The sequence below is a fragment of the Caretta caretta genome, chromosome 9 (assembly GCF_965140235.1).
Source record: "Caretta caretta isolate rCarCar2 chromosome 9, rCarCar1.hap1, whole genome shotgun sequence".
NCBI lineage: Eukaryota > Metazoa > Chordata > Testudines > Cheloniidae > Caretta > Caretta caretta.
The window spans coordinates 85,385,901-85,406,180 of record NC_134214.1 but is presented as its reverse complement, the minus strand read 5'-3'; the positions used below and the strand labels follow the sequence as shown (position 1 = coordinate 85,406,180).

Sequence of the window (20,280 nt, the reverse complement as noted above, 5' to 3'; positions counted from 1 at the left end):
TACAGTTCGGCATCTAAATCAAAGTGGCCTGGTTTTCAGAAGTGCTGAGCCTTTGTGTCACCCATTGCAGTCACTGAACGTTGTGGGTGCTCAGGTCACTTTTTGTTTTAGGTGCCTAACTTTAAGGTCTCTCGTTTGAAGAACTTCGCATTTATGAACATTTATGCTCCTGCCAGTATCTCTTCTACTTTCCATTCAATACAGCAGCACTTTCATTCTGTGATGGTTGACATAGATTCTATGTATGGCTGCATCTCCTAAGATTCCAAATGTGAGAGTGCCAATGTGTCTACGCTTCTGCTGAGTGGAGTGGGGAAGACAGCAAGGTTTGGGTTAGTATTTGGGCTAATAGGATTAGCTAGCCTTCATTATCCATGTCTTTCAGCATCCTCCCATTTCCACTAGAAAACATGTCAATTTTCAGAAAGTTCAGCATCCACACCCGGTTTCTCCAGCAAGGAGACCCTTCCTCTGACCCTACCCGCAGTATAGGAACTTTATATAATGGGTCTGTTGTCACAAAAAACAGGGCCCCTTCCCTGCTGACCAGGGCTGTTTCTGTTTACTTTTTCTCTTCCCCAGCCCCCCACCAGCATAAACGGATAGATGGCTTTTCTGACAGTTTTGGGCCAAGATTTCAGAAATGTCTTCTGTTTTGGAGCCCACCAACACTGTTTTGTGCAAGCAAGCCAGGTAGCTGGACATCTGCATTTGCCAAGAAAAAGTTTGTTCCTGCAGACTAGAGGTTTGGGAGCACACAATAGTGCAACCATAAAGTAGGGTGGGCAATTCTGGATGGAAGCTCTTTGAAAATCTGCCCCCTGTATTTATACCTGCTTATATAAAGGTAGCTCACTTGGCCAAATGCTATCTACCTCTTCCCTTGGCTAGATACTTGTATCTGTCAAACAGTAATTTTTATGGAGGAAATAACTACTCACGCTGTAATTAGTCTGAAGTAATTCCCTAAGGAAACATCTATGGTACAATCCTATAACTATTCCCTAGACCAGTGTTTCAAATCATCTGTTCACGGTTGGGGGCAGACTTGCTAGCAGAGTCTGAACAAGAGTTGCTCTGGCAACAGTTTGCCTCCTGCTAGGCCCACATTTGCTGGGGTGGTACTTTTAAGTGCTCTTTGAAGCATGTTTGTTTCATAATCCAAACACCATAGTTTTAGAAGCATCTGCATCTATTTGCAGTTCTCCTGTATAACTGTTTAGCTTCCTGTGTCTCTTTCCTTTTCAAATGTCTTGGTCTCCCAATTTAATCTTTGTTTAGAACCGAGACCCTAAAACATGCAGGTGAGCTTCTGGTTCTAAAGATAACACCTATAGGAACATTTGGGCAATACTCCCAAAAAAAAAAAAAAATCTAGTTGTGTGGCCTTTTGGCCGTGATGCAAACTTTGCAAAGTATCCGTTTACTATTGTCTGCCCTGTATCCGGGTCTGTATCCTATTTGCATGTTTCAAATTAGTGTTTTGTCAGTAGATCTACAATTTCAGGCTTTTAGTGCGCACAGTGCTTCTTGCAGGAGTAACCTCCTGTAACCTTAACCCAAATAAGAGTAGGAGGCATTGTATGGGCTTTACTAGGAGGTGCTCTTCCTAGCACAGCTCTTGCATATGAACATATTTACTTAATACATAAAAATCTTTTGCCAGAGCTTGCTCCAGAACTTAGCTGTTGCTAGTGTCTTCCCTGCAAGGCACACCCTCCCCAAATTCTTTGTTTCCACTTTTTTAGAGACACTCAGACCCTTTTATATCCTGGGTTTGAGTTAATAATACTCATCTCTCTGGCCTTGTATCTAAGGTGAGTCAGCAGAATGGTTCTACATCTTTATGCATAGTGCTGAAGCCTGATACCCTATTTATAAGAACAACAAACTGGAATTAAACTGTCAGGTAGTTTTTGTTAAATCCTAAATAGTAATACTTGTTCCTTTAGGAGTACAACTGTCTGTTTGTAAATAAATTCCTAGATAAGTCAGTGCCTGGGACTGATCTTATATTTTTCCAGGAGGGTGCTCCAGCCTGAGGCTGAGACCTTGCCCCCACTCCTTCCCCCAAGGCCCCTCCCCCGCTCCACGTCTTCCCGCCACCTCCCCCAGACCTCCCACCCACCTGCCGCTCTCTGACCTCCCTAGAGCGCCTCCTGCCAGCCACCAAACAGCTAATGGGCCCCAGAGCAACCACAGAGTTGGCACCTGTGGATACAGTGGAATAATGGCCTGAAACAAAAGGGTACATTTAATTTTTAACTAAGAGGAAACCATTTTTTAGAAGGAAGGTCAGTTAGATGTGGCAGTTGAAGTACCATCACTAGCAACTTTCACAGTCTGCTAGGTAAAACATATGTACAGTGAAAAGAAATCCCAACCTAGGATGGTCAGGATTAGACTTTCTGGGTCATCTAGCCCTTGACAGTACTTCCAAATTATTTCTGTAACTTCTCTAACCTGATGGAGTAAAGCTGCTGGACCAGTAGCAAAAACCAACAAAAATACCCATCTCAGTTTCCTAAGGTCTTGATCAAGGTGTTATCTATGAGGGCTATCGGGTGGTATGTGCAATAAGAGAACTAGCCAATTAAAAAGGAAAAGCTCTCTAGTTTGTAGTGTAACCTATTCCTAAACAAAATACTTCATTTAACATGAGTTAAGGTTCCTCTTCTCAATTAACTAAACCATAAAAATTTAAGAAATACAAAGTTAAAGATTAAAAGGTTACAAAGTCCAGTACTCAAGTTAGGAAGGACTGTTAGAAGGACTGTTGCCTGTACAACCTTAATTTGGCCCCCAGTCTGTAGGCCTTTAATTAGATGCAGAAATGACCACCTGTGAACTTAGTCTGGGGTAAGTTACTTGCCCAACATCACACAGGAACTCCAGTTGAAGAAGCAGGGATAGAATCTAATTCTTCAGGGCAACATTCAAACACCTAAGTCATGAGACCATCCTTTTCTCTTCCTGCTGTCCCCAGTTTCATTCACCCTCCAACTTCTGCAACAAATGAAGCAGGATCCCACAGGTGATAGCTTCCTTTACTACGCAACCTAAATTCACCCCACAGCAGATCTGTCCTATGCAGTGAATGAGACTGGAGTCCTGTGGCTTTCTAAATTGTGTATACACACAAAGGGGCCAACTTAGGGTTGCAGTGGCAACATTCATTCTGGCATTTTCTAACTTGAGGGCACTTGACTTGATAACCCTTTAATTCTTAACTTTGTATTTCCTCATATTTTATGCTTTAGTTGGCTGTTTTGAGAATGACCTTAACTAATGTTAAATGGAAGTTTTGTTTTTGAATTTCCTTAGTTTTTTCCCCTATTAATAAGTGTACTGTTTAAATAATAAAGCACTTACACATTTGTTGTCATTGTATATTCTTTTTTGCCACTGTTATCTCCATTTTACCTCTAGGCACTGTGTTCATTAATATGTTGGAATTAATTAAATTAAAATTGTATTAAAAAAACTAGTGCTGTCGATTAATCGCATGACCTCTGGAATGGTGGTTGAAGCATGAACGGACATGTGACTCTTTAACGCACCTGGCATATAAATATCTTGCGACGCCATCTACAATAGTACCATGCGAACACCTGTTCTCGCTTTCAGGTGATAATATAAACAAGAAGCGGGCAGCATGATCTCCTGCAAATGTAAACAAACTTGTTTGTCTGAGCGATTAGCTGAACAAGAAATAGGACTGAGTGGACTTGTAGGCTCTAAAGTTTTACATTTTGTATTGTTTTTTGAATGCAGTTTTTTTGTATATAATTCTACATTTGTAAGTTCAACTTGCCCAAATGAATTGGTTAGTCTCTAAGGTGCTACAAGGCCTCTTAGTCGTTTTTGCTGATACAGACTAACACAGCTACCACGCTGAAACCTTTCATGTTCAAGATTGCATTACAGTACTTGTATTAGGTGAATTGAAAAATACTATTTCTTTTGGTTTTTTACAGGGAAAATATTTGATTAAAAAAAACTGAGCACTTTACACTTTATTTTGTATTATAATTAAAATCAATATACTGTATTTGAAAATGTAGAAAACATTCAAAAATATTTAAATAAATGGTATACTATTGTTTAGCAGGGCGATTAATCACAATTAATTGTTTTAATCACTTGACAGCCCTAAAAAAATCTTTTTATTGAAACTTCTAAATTACAGTTTTTAAATTTTTACAGAAACTGGAATTGCTATCTATAACGCCCCACGTCGACTTAAAAAACAAACAAATATTCTGAAAGTCATAACTTCCCAAACTTGCGAGAAACATCTAAACACAAAATTGCAGATCCTTTTTCCATATATTGTATCTTATTTTCATGTAACCCTTTTTGAGCAAGGTAACATAAGAAGAGTTGAACTGCATCTGACCCGTGGACTGTCTAGACAAGTACACTGTCTTCTGACAGTGGCCAGTGCCAGATGCTTTGGAGGGAATGAACAGAACAAGGCACTTATCAAGTGGTCCATCTACTGTGGTCCAGTTCCAGCTTCTGGCAGTCAGAGGTTTAGGGACACTTAGCGCCTGGTGTTACATCCCTACCCATCTTGGCTAATAGTGAGCGATGGACCTATCCTCCATGAACTTACCTAATTCTTTTTAGAACCCAGTTACACTTTTGCCCTTCACAACATCCCATTGCAACAAGTCTCACAGGTTGACTGTGCATTGTATGAAGTATTTCCTTTTGCTTATTTTAAATGTGCTGCCTGTTACCTTCATTGGGTGACCTCTGGTTCTTGTGTTATTTGAGGAGGTAAATAAGACATCCCCATTTCCTTTCTCCACACCACTCATGATTTTATAGCCTTTTACCCATGGGCAGTAGGTCAGAGCAGACTAAGCCTCCCCTGGCCTCAGTTGTGGCCCCCGGCCCCGTGTTCTCCTGGGAAGCCCCTCCCTCCTTCCCCCTTAGTCATCTCTTTTCTAACAAACAATTACCCTTAGAAAAGGAAGTGTAACCTACTTGAGTACAAACATGAAGGAACGCAGTAGGAGCTTAACCACCTCCAGTCTGCTCTCATTACAGACCCTCCTGGGACCCTTCTTTGCAATAGTGCAATGAGAGTCTGAGGTAAATCAGTTGTCAAAAGCAGTCATTGCCATGATAACCAGGGCTCCAGTGACACTCCCCAAAGAGCGATGAGTGGCTGATAATCTTTGATGTCATAATGTTACTGCTCAGGCAGCAGCAGCAAGGGGCAGTAAATTGGTGCTGAGGGAGGAGATGAGGCTTTCCCAGTGTTCTTAAATTTTTTTGAAATTTCCTTTAAATAAATAACATACAAACACTAATGCTCATTGGAGAGTATTCCACTCATGCATTAATTAGTGACTGACCATTCATTCAAATTCCCCAGGCCATGTTGACAAAAAAAGGTCAGATGCTGATCTGCAAATCCTGTAAAAACTGAAAATTGTGATGCAGCTATCAGCGTGCTCTTGCTTCTGAAACACCAAAATACCCTCTGGAGGCTGGAGTTCTTGCTTTCTCAGGTGTTGTGTGTCCCACATTAGTTATCCAAAATTAGTGGACCCTTTTGACTTTACTCTCTCTACCTTAGTTCCACATCTGTAAAATGAGGGTAATAATAGTCCTTTGCCTCACCGGGGTGTTGAGAAAATAAATTCATTAGCGTTTGTCGAGCAGTCAGTCCATAATGAGGGCCACAGAGATGTCCATGACAAAATTAATTATTCTGTATTCAGCATAGGGTTTGAATAGAGTACAGTAAATAAGGCCATGGTCAATGCATTGAACAATGAGGCTAAAACAAAATATTGACTAGCTGCTCATTAAGTGATCATTGCCCAACCTGAGCACTGAAGGAGGCAGGGGTCTTGTGGTAAAAATAGTATGTGATTGTGTAATTGAAGACTATCATAATGCATACACACAAAGGAGCTGAATTAAGATTGCACAGGCAACCTTAATTCTGGCATTTCTCAACTTCTGAGTATTTGAGTTTGCAATCATAATGTTCTTCTAATGTAGGGGTGTATGTAACATATAATTGTTCAAATTTCATAATGATAAAATTGCGTACGAATAAATTTATGCTGGTAAATTCCAGTTTACCTATGGTGGCAGCGTTGGTATCACCCAGGCTCCCTGTCAGAGAGCAGGACCCCGTTGTGCTAAGTACTGTACAAACACATGAGAAATGATACCTGCCCCCAAGAGCAGACAGTTAAAGTATAAGATGAGGCAACAGGTGAATACAACAGACTGAGGAAGCACAAGGTAACAGCGAGATTACGTGCAGCATGATGAGTATGGGTCACAGCACAGCAGCTTCCCTAGCTGAGTTTTTTTTATAGGTGTCACAGCAGAAGTGACTTTAAAGGCAGTATTTGGAAAAGGACAGTGGTAGCTTTGTGAGTTTTTACAGAAAGCTGCTTCATGCACTTGGGAAGCCTAGGAGAAAGCCAAAGGTACTTGTTTGAAAAATTTGACAAATGACCAATCGAGACTGGTTTAAATACTAGATAGACAGCACACTTAATCTGTTTAATTGGTATGATTGATACAGAGTCATTGAAATGAGTTGTACACTCTATTGCCTGGAAATCCCATAGTTAAGTAGTTGTGATGTTTATCAAGAAGTCAGATTTGACGCCTTAATGTGCTTTAAATCACTCTAGCTGCTTAACTTCTTTCCAGTTCTCTGTAGCAAGCTGAAGTATTGTATTGTCTGAACTTATCATAAATATCCTGTGCAGCATGTAAAAGTACTTAATTTTCCCCGCTTCCGTTTGTAGGGCGAGAGGGGGTTCCCAGGGTTAGAAGGTCAGCCCGGTTTACCCGGGTTTCCGGGACCAGAGGGACCTCCTGGCCCAAGAGGCATAAAGGTAAGTAACAATGTATCCAAACTCTATATAAATGTTACCTCTGGTGCAGGCAGTGTCTAGATTTCCTGATATACTGACACAAAATGCATTAGTGCCATCTCCAGAGCTCCTGATTCAGAGAGCGTTATTGGGTTAATGTTTCAGTGGTACAGTTCCTGGCAGCCTGTTACATTACTGTCCTGCTGTGGAAGTCTATAACTTAAGGCAGTAAACAGTAGGGAAAATATTTGTGCTCCTCAGATAAGCATTCTACCCCTCACTTGTACAGGAGTTCTGGAACAATTTGTATAGTGGGGGTGCAGAGACCCATTGAACCAAACTGTAAACCCTGTATATGATGGAAACCACTTCAAGCTGGGGGATGCTGCAGCATCCCTAGTCCCAGCACCTATGCACTAATACACACACCAATTCATTAGGTGTGAAAGTGGCCAGACTGACTGCTCTAAGGGAAAGGGGTTAGAGATCAGGCTTAGTGACATGCCGCATTGCAGCTTTACTCGGCCATGTAACACACATTGTCAAATAACTGAAATCCCCTCTCCCACAGTCCTGTAATTCCATCACTTAGTGAAGTGATGAAGTCATATCTGTTTGCCAGCTGTGTGAATGGTCCCACTTCTACTCTGCCATGAAGTACAAATGTTTTCTTACGGTCATTGTTTTGTGGGGAGGCAAGTAAGGGATTAAAACAAGCCCCTTGTGTGACTCCAAAACAATAGTACAACACTGAAGAGAAGAGATGAATGCTCTTTAATTCCTGAATTGCCCACATTTGTAACTGTCTGCTCCCGAATAAGATTAAAATGTTCTAATTCTGACTGTATAGTGTTGAAATACCTCCAACTCTGCTTTTTATTTTACATACATAAATAGATACATTATCTAATTTTGTCATCTTTATCCATAATCTGGCTCTTCATTCTGTAAACACATACATTATACAAAACAGTCACATTTCAGAAACCACGGGAAAGAAGTTATTGCTTTTCATCACATAGAGGAGGGACTCAAGAAGTGGAAACAGTAAACAGAAAATTAAAAAAGCAAAAATGTTATAGATGAATCAGATATAGCAAGGGATGGCAAGGAAGGAAAGAGCAAATGGGGAATAAAAGAGATCAGATGTTTTGCTTAGAAAATATAAGTATATTTATACTCTCTTCAATGCACTTCTTTGGCAGATGTCCTGTTGCAGGGGTGGCCAACCTGAGCCTGAGAAGGAGCCAGAATTTACCAACGTACATTTCCAAAGAGCCATATAATATGTCAGCAGGCCCCCCCCCCCCCATCAGCAACCCCCCCCCTCCCAGAGCCTCCCACCCATCAGCAGTCCCACCAATCAGTGCCTCCCCCGGCACCTCCCAATCAGCTGTTTCATGGCATGCAGGAGGCTCTGGGGGGAAAGGGGGAGGAGCGAGGGCACAGCTGGCTATGAGGAGGGGGCAGGAAGGGGTAGAGTGGAGGCAGGGCCTGTGGCAGAGCCAGGGGTTGAGTAGAGAGCGCTCCCCGGCACATTGGAAAGTTGGCACCTGTAGCTCCATCCCCAGAGTCGGTGCCTATACAAGGAGCCACATATTAACTTCTGAAGAGCCACTTGTGGCTCCAGAGTCACAGCTTGGCCACCCCTGTCCTATTGCATAGCTCTGAATTCCTGTAACACTCTGAAATTTGCAAGCAATCTACTATTATCTTTTACCCACTGGAGCACAGTATAGCACATATGCTAAAGTATAGCAAGCTGAAGGAAATTAGTAATATGCAGGCAGATATAAAACTATCTGAACAGAAACTGTTAACTATAAGTCCTTGGTTACTAAGTGCACAAAATGCTTTTCAATCCCAACTCAACAGTAAATCCTAAAGAAAGAGGTTTGAAAACCTCTTTCTTTCAGATGGTAATAAATAATAGAACTTCTAACAACATGATACTGACAGGATGTACCAGGCACCTTTTGTCTTAAATATTTTGACTTTTTATTCAAGTTTTTGGTTTACTTTAGTATGCATAATATTATCAATTTTACCTTTTCCATGTTCTTTACAGGGTGATGATGGCCTTCCAGGGCCTACTGGACCCAAAGGAATCAGAGTAAGTGACACCACATGTCAGGGTATAGTACATAACATACATGAATTGCTTTGATCTGGAGATGTGGGTTACAGAAAGCTAGATGAGTAAAAAATGTAGAGTTGAATCAAAAGAGAAATGTATTCTTCCCAAGGGGATTTCTTGTCATACTTTTAATAAATTTAGCAATAAAGGCTTATTCAGTCCATCGTGCTATACAGGACTCAAACTAGCTTCATAGGTCAAAATCCAGCCCCTCTGTTGACTTTACAATGAAAGAGAGAGACTTTTATTCTGCTACATAAGTAGATTCCTGGTTTGTCTGTGAATCCTTCAGCTTTTATTCCTGTCTGCTGTACTTTATGGGCAGATCCTCCATTCGTGGAAATCATGTAGTTTCATTGGCTTCAGTGGAGACACATCAATTTTCAACATCTGAGGACTTAGTCCTTAATGTGTATAGTGTATATACCCATTAATGTGTCCGCAATTGCTGTCTTTTCTCTTGTGGTTTTGTTTCATGTTTTTTCTGAAACAAATTTAATAAAACATTAACCCAGTACTTTAAATTCCCCCCCAGTATGTTGTAAAGTACGGTACATGCATGTGGCTATTTTTCACCGAGGAGTGGTTCTGGTGTTTCCATAGTCCTTTACTTATAGAAACATCAATAGGCTATAAATAATGGGAATTCTTTTTAAAAAACAAATAGTCCCTCTCCCACCACCACACTTACAAATAAATATGGTTATTTCCCCTCCAGGGTCCTCCAGGTCTGCCAGGATTTCCAGGAACACCAGGACTTCCCGTAAGTAGGATTTGGCTTTACAGTTGAGAAGATTATCGCTTATTTTTTCTTTTTGCACAGATCATCCTTAGCTAATTGTGCTGTCCTTCCTTCCATGTTCAAGGGGTTACCAGGGCAGGATGGGCCACCAGGACTTCAAGGTATCCCCGGATGCAATGGAACAAAGGTGGGACATGGCACCTTGGAAATTCTTGATGCCGTAATGATAGCATAATAAAGAAATAGAACTTGTCTTTGTGGCTGATGAGAGCAAACGGGAATAGCTTACTGTGCTGGTTAGTGTAAGCTATTACTGGGCTACAGGCGGGTCCATATAATGCCCATTCACATCTTCTGAAATGAGAGACAGGATCACAGTCTAGTTCACGTGATCAGGAGCTAGGAAATAGCCAAGATCCAGTCATGGCTCTGACGCTTTGTAGCATTGGGTAATAAAATGACCCCCTCTACCTGTTACTTCACATGTAAAATTGCGGATAATAATAACCGACCAGTGTGTTGCATGATCAGGCCCTAGTCCTGCCATCTGATCCATGCAAGTGGACACTTGCACCATGTGAAGCTCTTTTGAAGTCCGTGGCTCTGATACCCAGTGAATGGGGAGAATCTCAGAACCCAGGCTTCAGCTCAAACAGCAACATCCGATGAGGTGAGCTGTAGCTCACGAAAGCTCATGCTCAGATAAATTGGTTCGTCTCTAAGGTGCCACGAGTCCTCCTGTTCTTTTTGCGAACATCTACACTGTTATTGTTAGCCCTGTAGTACAAGCCGCACAAGCCTGAATCAGTTGAACCAGGCTCTGAGACTCAGTGCCCCAGAGATTTTGTTTTGTTTTGTTTTGCAGTGTAGACATACCCTGATTTTGTTACAGTGCTTTGAAGGTGATAAGTGCCAAATATTCTTCTTGTTTATCTGGAGATAGTAATTTATTGTTGGCTTAGTCATCTTGGAACCACTGATTGCAAAATCGCTGTGATAAGGATAGATCATAAAGTGAAATTGTCTAGGTAATGAGTTAATTTATCTCTGGCACATCTATGAAGGTTCATGTTCAAATTGAGATACCTGCCTGCTTCCAGGCAATTGACTTTTTCTATAGCATTGCCGGCTATAGTATCTTTTCAGAAAAATAGACCTGATGCACATGACACTATTTGAGCCCATTGGACGCTTTTTCTTCTGTTTTTTATACCTGTGATTTTTGTTTTGTAAACTGTTTAACCCATAACCTGCTGCAATGCCCCTTTCTCCATTCCAGGTTCATGAGCTTACAATAGTGTTAATTTTTTTAGTATCATCACTTGTTTTGTTGCTGGCTAAGCCTCTTCTCTCTGCCTTCTTTAGGGGGAACGTGGATTCCCAGGCAGTCCAGGTTTTCCAGGTTTACAAGGTCCTCCTGTAAGTAAGAGATTTTATATAATCAGATCTACTTCCTGTAACCCACAGAAAACCCCTTGCCTAGAATTGTGAAACAGTCAGTGCCCAAATAACTATATTAAAATTTCCACAAGTAAATAATTCAATGGAATATCATTTGGGTGTGCTTCAAGACATCCAGCTTTTCTGGTGTAAGCTATTTGTAAAGCTAACAGGGAATTTGATTTCTTCTTTTCTTGAATATTACATTCTCTCACTGCTGAGATGCTGTGCCACTTGCAGAGAAAACAAATGTGTGGAGGTGGGAGAAGAGCGATCTTAAGTGACGTCCCCAGGCACATCTGGGAGTGATGCTGTCTATTTGTGGATCAGAAAAAAATACAGTGCAGATTTTTCTCTGTAAAATGCAAGAATGCACAGTGAAGTGATTCCTGCAGGAGTAAGAATTGGTAGAAGAGAAACCATGAGCATGTAATATACAGAATAAGAGGAGGCATATGAAAAACAAAACAATTTAGCAAGTGTTCAATATTTGCTCAAAATGCTGCCGAAGAACTTTCATCTTGAATAGCAGTGAAGCAGCAAAGGCTTGAAATGTTAGGGTCTCCTTGTTTTGTATCCTTTGTGTCTTTCTCCCCTTTGTCACCTTGCCCCTCTCAGTGAAGTCTGTTCAGTGTTTTGTGAATGATATGTCAATAATACATTCATACCTTCTTTTTTTGTTGCTGATTGTATGATATTTTCTCACCCTTCCTTATTTTTATTTCTTTTAACAAAGGGACCTCCTGGCCTACCAGGTATGAAGGTAAGTATTCTGGGCTTTCGCAACTAACTGTTAAGCGAGCATGGATGTTTAGTGTGCATCTGACAAAAGTAACCTGTTTGCCTATAATCAAGGTCCTGCATATTCCACAGCAAGCTGCTCCTAAATTCTGCACCAGGCCCCTGGTTTCTGTGCCATTCCTTAATGACCAATTGGCAACTCTGCAGCATTCGTACTCAATTTAAAAAAAAAACAAATGCAGGCCTTTACTGAATTCAATGTGTGAATGAATAGTATAATATATACAACAGCCACCATGTGTGGTGTTCAAATATTAAATTCAAATACATTTTGGCAACTTAATAGGGCGAGAGGGGGCATTTGTATCTGAAAAGGCATGGGATACAGTTTAGGATTTTGAGAGAAGTACGTTAGTAGGATATTTCTGCTAAAATGATCAGCAATGAAATGCGTGCGTTTGAATTGTCATCTGTAGGTTTTAGTTATACCCCATAAAGATGAATGGAGCAGTTTACACCTCTCAGCAATGTTCTGCAGACTCAGGAAAACAACAGCATGCCAATTTGTTTGCTTAATGGTTTTCTTCTCAACCATGAGGGCTAGCAAGAAGTTGGGATGAAATTCTACAGTCATGGGATCATGGAATACACAGGGACCTTCCTATATGCTGGAACGTAAATTGCTACTTCACAGAAAAAAGTAGATGATTTAGTTCTTAGTTAGAATTATCTCTGCTCTTCTATAGGAACTACTTAACAGTATAGAAATGTGTTTTAAACTGTGTATCTTGGTGTATATGCATACGCCTTGGTGTATATGCATACGCTCTAAATAGATTAAAATATAGAAAATCCTACAATACAGAATATTTGTAGAGAAATCACTAGCATGACCTTGACAGTTGTTTCTATCCTGCCAACTATTTTGATCACATTGTTACGGGCCTCACATATGGCAAGGAGCACACTGAGCTTGCAGGTGTTAAAAATGAAGTAGCTTCAGAGTCCCTTGGTCCTACCCATTCCCCAAAGAACCATGGAAATGGCGATTATCACAGGTGACTAGAATGGGTTCCAGGACAGGTGATAAATCCACAAAATAATAATAATAATCCACACACACACACCCTTCTCCCCAAGACTGGAAAACCACTGACACACCAGCTTTGGTATCTGATTCTCCTCACAGGCATAGATCCTTATTTTAAAGGACAATTTCCTTCCATTGTAATTTAATATAACAATAAGACACAATGGTGTGTGCACAAGCAGGCTATTAGTGAATGCCCCAGGTGTGTTGTGAGGCATTAGGCTAATAGAAGGCCTAGAACCACCAAGAAGTGTACAAGTAGCTTGCTTGTGCACCCTGCAGTGGCTAATTACTGTTAGAAAATATTACACATCACTTAAATTATCATGGGAAGAGGGGTAATGCAGAGAGTTATATTCTCTTAGGAAACATCTACATGATGGATAAGAGAGGCACCTTTTTCCTCCTAGTTTAAATATAGTCACATTTTATTATTTTTTAAGCCTTTATTTTTGTTTTTTTGAGCTACTTGAGCATATGGACCGAGAGCCAATTTAAATATACTTTCTTCTATTAAATACTAAATTTGGACGATGGAAAAGTTCTCTCAAACTGCTGCTGAAAGGACAGCTTGGCACTGTGGGGTCATGGAATGATGACTTTAACACTGCTGCATTTTTTTTCCCCAGCCCCACTCCCACTTCCCAACCAACTTAAAAAAAAGAAAAAAGAAAAAAGTCAAATATCTGTAAATAAACTTATAACAAAGCCACATAAGAAGCGTTGCTTAAAGTTGAGTTATGCTGTATGGCCTAAGGTAATTGCAGACCCTAATGTAATGGGGCCCATCCTCTGGGATATGGGAGATAGCTGTGTAAACCAATTTTCTGGCAACCCGTTTGTTGCTTTCCAATGGAGATAAAATATTTTTTACTTTTCTTTCATGTTTATTTTAATCCCCTAACCTTTTGAAATTCAAGTTGGGTGCTTTTATCCAGCATGCAGATAAAAATATGGTGTACTTGGATGGCTGGTAAAAGGTTCTAAGCACCGCAAAAATTAATTCTGTAAGTAAATAGGGAACATTTTTTTAAAAGGGTTGTTTATTGGAGAATGAAGTACCTGTGTTATAGAAATAGTAGTTCTACATATCTCTGGGCATTAATATGACTTCTCACTGTCTTTTGAAGCTAGCTTGAACTGGAAGAATGCAGTGTGGTATTGATTTTTTTAAATCAATTGTTGTTCTTTTAGGGCGATCCGGGTGAAATAATTCTGTCATCACTGTCAGGCCAGAAAGGTGACCCAGGATTTCCAGGACTTCCAGGGTTACCAGTAAGTTGCCTAAAGTATTTGTTGATTGTATGCTTTTTGGTAGGGGACAAACTACACTGAACTGAATATTAATTCAGTCTGACAGCATAATCAATGGCTAGAACAATATTCAGTGCTATAAAGCACATGTGTTTCTATAAAAGGAACAAGTCCAACATTTAATGTACTGTATAGTTTTTGGGAAGTGAGGTTGCACATGAGTGAAGCAGCCAGCAGGGGGCCAATGAGGGCCTGGGGCTGCTGTCTTCAGAGTATAGCAGTGCTAAGAGCTACCTGCTTGCTGCCACAGTGCGCTTGTGTATTTCCCTACCCCTCTGAGACGCACTCTGAGTCTGGGCTAGTTCCTGAGTTCTATACTATTCCTCTCCCTTAGTAAAACTAGCATCTGCCCTGCTGGGCTGTGGATAAGGGGAAATGAGAGCAGAGCCTCAGCTGTTCTCCTTAGGCTGCATCTCCTCAGCAGTCCAGTGGCTCCAGCCCATCAGTGGGTCTTTGCTTCCCACACCTTCCTGTGAAAACGGCTAGTGACACCAGATAGTCCGCTCCCCTGTTGAGCCATTAGTAATTTTATTGGAGAGGTGTGGGGAGCAGAGAATGAGGAGCCCATGAGCCTGCACAGGACATGAGCAAGGATACAGTTTCCCAGTGCACTGCAGAGAGGCAAACCACAGGACTAGTCTGATCAGACTGGGCCTGTTGGCATCTCTGTTGTTCTGCTCTGTGCCTTGCTACTGTCTACTCTTGGCTGGAAGAGACCATAGAAATGCAGAGTGCCCTGTTATTTTTGCTTCATGTAGGAAAGGAGTAAAAGTGGTTTAAAAAAAAAAAACTTGTGCAATCCAAAGAGGCACCTTGAAAGTTGACAGCAAGGCACTCCCTGGTGTTAAGTGGCTGTAAGTTCCCCATGGTATTGGTGGTCTTGAGGCCTTTCCCTTAGATGTGGGCTGTACATGGACAGGGTCATGGTTGGGTCCTTGGAGTTGACATTTATGAGGTGCTAATTCTTGTCTGCATGGCCAAGGCCCTCCCAAACTGATGCCAGCTGGAGCTTTTCATTGAAAGGGGCATCTCTGACTCCTTCCTTCCCTTTCCCAACAGGGTCCACCTGGTCCCTTGGGCGTACAAGGTCCTATTGGTCCCCCTGGGCCACCAGGTTTAACGGTAAGATTCCTTAGCTTGTCACATAGAATTAATTCTTTTCTATTCTTAGAAGCAAATTTAGCTTCTCAGCAACAGGGGGAGAGAATTCTCCTTGCCCAGGCCTCCAGCTGGAGGCAGAGCTGCTGAGCAGTAGCTACTGCTGCTTCAGGACCATAGCAATCCCCACAGCTGCTCACTAAGCACCCTCTGGCTTGAAGTAATAAAAGTAACTGCATGCACAGCTTCCATCCTATACAGGGTTTACAGTTTTGTTCAATGGCTTTCAGCACCCCAGCTTGTTTCAGTGCCCCTGCAGCTGCTGCGCCCACTAGATGACCATTTGTGGTGGCTTAAATGCATCCCAGATCCACCAGCCATATTTTCAGTCTGCCCCCAAAGCCCCTTGTGCACCACAGCAGAGGGAGCTCCTGTGCTGTCTCCCCCTATCCTCCTACCTGTGCAGTGGAATGGTATTGCTTCTATCCCTTTTGGGCACTATGAGCCTCTGGGGGCAGGGGCAAGGTGGGATTTGCACATAGATCAGTGTTGGATTTGGGATTCCACTTGAACCTGCAACTGGGCATATTAAATAAGGAAGCAATTGTATATACTAATGCATTGAGTAAAACTTCTGGGGATGAGGACCAACTCTCAGTGGGAGACACAAATGCCCAGTCAATATGGGTATGATGTAAATAATTAGGACAAGATACAGGTCGGCTCTTTCAGAATTAGTTGCAGTGGTATTATTTATTAACATAACTCATCATCATTGTTTCCAAAGTGCTTTGCAATCCCCTGAGCAGAAAGTGTTATAACAGAATGATTTTGTTTTGTTTTGGTTTACAGGGACCTCCTGGTCCAACAGGGCTTCCAGGGCCTAAGGTATACTCCCCCGCCCCACCGCCGCCTTCTTTTCTTATTTTTCCCTTTAGTTTTGTTCAACTCTGTTCTAAGCGTTGATTATTTTAACTCTTTGCAGGGTAATATGGGTTTGAACTTCCAAGGACCCAAGGGTGAAAAAGTGAGTAGAGGATTTTTACTGTATTGCTTTCAGAACAATTCAAGCTTCTTTTACTGCATACTGGCATGGCTCATGTTGTCCATGTCTGTAATAGCCTGGGAACGTTTATATATTTTGCCATCTTTTTGGGTGTTAGGGTGACCAAGGCCTTCAGGGACCTCCAGGGCCACCAGGACAAATTGGGGAACAGAAGAGACCAACTGACATAGAGTTTCAGAAAGGAGATCAGGTGAGTGGGAATGGAGGAAACCGTGTCCATCTGTGGTAAGCACCTGGCCAGCTACTTAGAGCAGCTCATTCATTGGAGGCTGTACTACTCAGAATGACATCCCCCAAAGTACAGCTTGTTGGGGGTCCTGCTGCTTTTTCTAAAGCACTGAATTGTCATTTGCCTCAGCCAGACCTATCCATTTCTCCTATATCAGAGAGTGGGTCAATCATATTGGTTCAGTTATTTCATTTTGCACAATGTCTGAGCCATCTCCACATGTTCCCATTATTTAAAAAATTAAACTACACAAGAAACAGTCTCCAAAATGAAATCCTATGGAAACAATAAAAGTAATTAACCTTCCACAGCAAGATTTGAATGGCTAGTCAACTCTAAACGTCCAGGCTGAGATTTTCCAAGCTCTCTCGGGATTCAGTTCCCCAATTCCCATTCATTAGACATCTATGAAAATCTGAGCTGCATCTATCATATTATAATGAGGGGTCCTGTAAAAACTAAAATGCAGCTGACTTAACCTCCTTGTCATACAAGACATCTTGAGTCCCTTCTTTCTTTTGGTCTAAATAAAGTCATTTTCCATTTTCGAAGCACCTAAATCCACATCCTAAATATGCACATCTGGCTACCCCAGTGAATCTGTAGCCTTGCTGGCAATATTGCTACTGATTTTTAAGTTCCGTTTTCCCAACTGTTGCTTTAACTTGTACAGAAACTTCCCCACCCTTAACTGCTGAAGAGTCATTGGGAGAGATGCCAGTTCTGAAGATACTAAATTTGTCCTGTCCTGTTGATCCAACAACTTTTCACAATCCCACTTCTATTATAGGGGCTATCCCAGATGAGTCAGGCAGTACAAGCAGGGGCATGAGTGCTTTGGGGTTTTTTCCTTTGAAGTTCTGTGGTAATGCCAAACACCAGCCTGACCTTAGGCAAGGGATGAGGTGTATATTTTGAGGTAGGAGTGGTCCTTCTTCTATTCTGCTTACACTGCACCCGGGTGTCTGGTTTTCTGCTGCTGTTTTAGGATTAAAACCTTGCTTCATTCTTTCTACCTTTTCATCCTGTTCTTGTTGGCAAACATTTCAGCATGAAGAAAGCATTGGTGGTCTGCCCTTAAGTGGGATGTGGGAAGATGTGCCAGACCTCTCCTCCTTTCACTTTAACCAAAGCAATTTGTCCTTCCCTTCATAAGAACCTTTGGCCCTATTGAAGCATCAGATCCACTAATACACAACCACCCTATGGAGTCATCCTGGAAAGGTGGGAGACTCTGGTGTTCTCTGATTCACTGGGCCCAGGGTAGTAGATGAAGAAGCAGAGAACTGGCCATCCCTTTAATTCTAAATTTGTGGGGAAATTCTGGCCCCATTAAGATCAATGGCAATACTTGCATTGACTTCAGGATTTCACCACAGTTGCCAACTTTCACACAGTAAATAAGCACCCCGACTTTCACAATAAGCCAAAAATCAAGCTAATCCCATTTCAAAACGAGGCCAAAACAAGCCAATCCCTAAGAACCCCAACACTCTATGTGACTAAATTCCTCCTGGCGTGCAGTCTGGGACCACTGTGCACCCCTGACTCTCTCCCTCCCTTTCCCCTGCTTGCCCCCCCTTGTCCCTGCTTGCTGGGAGCCGATCAAAAAAAAAGAAGCAATAAGCTACAAGCCAAACAAGCCAAAAACTAGCCAACAAGTAACTTACGAGCCAATTAAGCCAAAAACAAACCTAATATCTGCATTTTTTTCGCGGGTTTGGCATGTCTGGATTTCTCCTTTGGGGTTTATTTTCAGCTTACACACTATTGCATCTGACATCTCTGAAGGTCTAATAATGCCAAAAGGCAGCTGTATAAATATACAAAACAAGACAGTATGACTGTACATTCCTTAGAAAGCACCAAGACCTACAAACACAATCTCCCAGCAAATTGCATTTGGCCTTACACTAGCAATAATTTTAAGGTAAATATTTAGACTTTTGATTAAAGTAATGTACTTGGAAGTGAACTTTTGTAGACTGATCACCATCACAACTCAGTTTTTATTCATTCTGTAAAGGAGCCATCCCAAATTTAACACATCGCACCTGAAGTTGTGATCTCAGCTAATTGCACAAGCTAAGCAAGGTCAGGCTGGGCCTGTATGTGGATGGAAGTCCTGCAAGAAAAAAAGCAAATCCTGATGAAGTGCTTTGAGGGATTCAGTAGCTGATGCTCTCCACTCTAAGTCAGTAATGAACTAGTTATTCAGCGTGTGCTACCGGAACTGCAGCTATAGAAAACAGAGGTCCTACCTTTCACTAAAAATCCAATGGCATTATTCCCAAGAGCAGAGGTATTAATGGTGTCCTTGCATCTTCAGTAATTACTCTCTGCCCCTTGACTAGCCTCCTGTAATTTCAGCTGGCTAGGTTATTTTTATTTCCTGCCCTAAACTGTTGTGCAGCAAGCTGTGGGCAGCTAGCCAGCCACTGTGCTATATGCAAGAGGCAATTGTATCTCAATGATTCAATGAAATAAATAGAGTGATCAGTTAACAAAATTTGTACCAGTACTTTGGGATACACATGGATCAAAGACACTTGATAAAAACCACTAGCACTTGTGGCACATGAAGAAGTTTAAATGGCAGCAAAATCCTGTTTAAAACAGTTGACCCAATGTTGGGAGGTGAGGGCTTTAACCCCCTTCTCTCTCTTTTCCCCATGCCTGACAGGGTATTCCAGGAGAACGAGGTCCACCAGGACCCCCTGGGCCACAAGGTCCTCCTGTGAGTAATTCCCACGGTGGCATTTTTTTCTTAGAATAATGTAAGAGAATTGTAAATTCGTTCTGCTCTGTCCCCATGGGCTGAGTGTAAGACGATGTTTGTGTGTTCAGGGTCCTTCAGGTGGCGTGAAAGGTGAAAAAGGTGAGCAAGGAGAGCCAGGCAAAAGAGTAAGTAACTTCCTTGAACCAAAGATTTATTTTTCCAAATGCTTTTAGCTTTGAGAATTAAGCAGATATTGAATTCAGGCCATCAGACTCTCTTGGTAAGAGATTTTATTTCCTCCAATGATCTACAAGATATTGCAGATGACACTAGTGATTCACTGGTGTGATTCTAGCTGAGTGTAAAAGCACCTTTTCAATGCACCCTAGTGGAATTACCCTGAATGTAGATCTTAATCTTGAGGCAGGAACAAAAGGGGTAGAATCTCTGTCATAAGCATTGGACATAAACGCTTTACAGTTATGTATGGAAATTTCTTTAAAGCTATTGAGGCTGCACAGCTTGAGTGACAGTTTCCTTTCAGAGAGGGTCTCCATTCAGTTACCCTAACAGAATTCCAGTAAGTCATGCTATTGACACATTTGTAAGCTGGTGCCTGAAAACCCATTCTAAATGGAGTGATCTCTGAGGTGAGCAAGTAGAACAGTAGCCTTTGAAAACTGTATTAAAAGTTAACTCCTATCTGCTGTCTCTGGAGGAGTTGTTGCTATGTATATGCAGTCTGGTGAGGGGAAACACAGGGTAACGGCATACCTTGCAGGGATGGCAATAGGTCACTTCAGTCATAGATTCAGAGCCAACTATTCACCTTTCTTGAGTCGGG

General features: G+C 41.7%; 1 protein-coding gene across 2 annotated transcripts in view; it reads left to right on the top strand.

The window, feature by feature from the left end:
• The window catches only part of COL4A5 (collagen type IV alpha 5 chain), a 144,296-nt gene that overhangs the window by 58,863 nt on the left and 65,153 nt on the right, over positions 1-20,280 (top strand). For both annotated transcript variants that reach the window (XM_048865518.2, XM_048865520.2), the window contains exons 3-15: positions 6,792-6,881; positions 8,929-8,973; positions 9,716-9,760; positions 9,864-9,926; positions 11,105-11,158; positions 11,916-11,942; positions 14,205-14,285; positions 15,384-15,446; positions 16,275-16,310; positions 16,408-16,449; positions 16,586-16,678; positions 19,401-19,454; positions 19,565-19,621. In XM_048865518.2, coding sequence (XP_048721475.1) covers positions 6,792-6,881; positions 8,929-8,973; positions 9,716-9,760; positions 9,864-9,926; positions 11,105-11,158; positions 11,916-11,942; positions 14,205-14,285; positions 15,384-15,446; positions 16,275-16,310; positions 16,408-16,449; positions 16,586-16,678; positions 19,401-19,454; positions 19,565-19,621 — 750 coding nt within the window. The remainder of the gene's footprint in view (positions 1-6,791; positions 6,882-8,928; positions 8,974-9,715; positions 9,761-9,863; positions 9,927-11,104; positions 11,159-11,915; positions 11,943-14,204; positions 14,286-15,383; positions 15,447-16,274; positions 16,311-16,407; positions 16,450-16,585; positions 16,679-19,400; positions 19,455-19,564; positions 19,622-20,280) is intronic.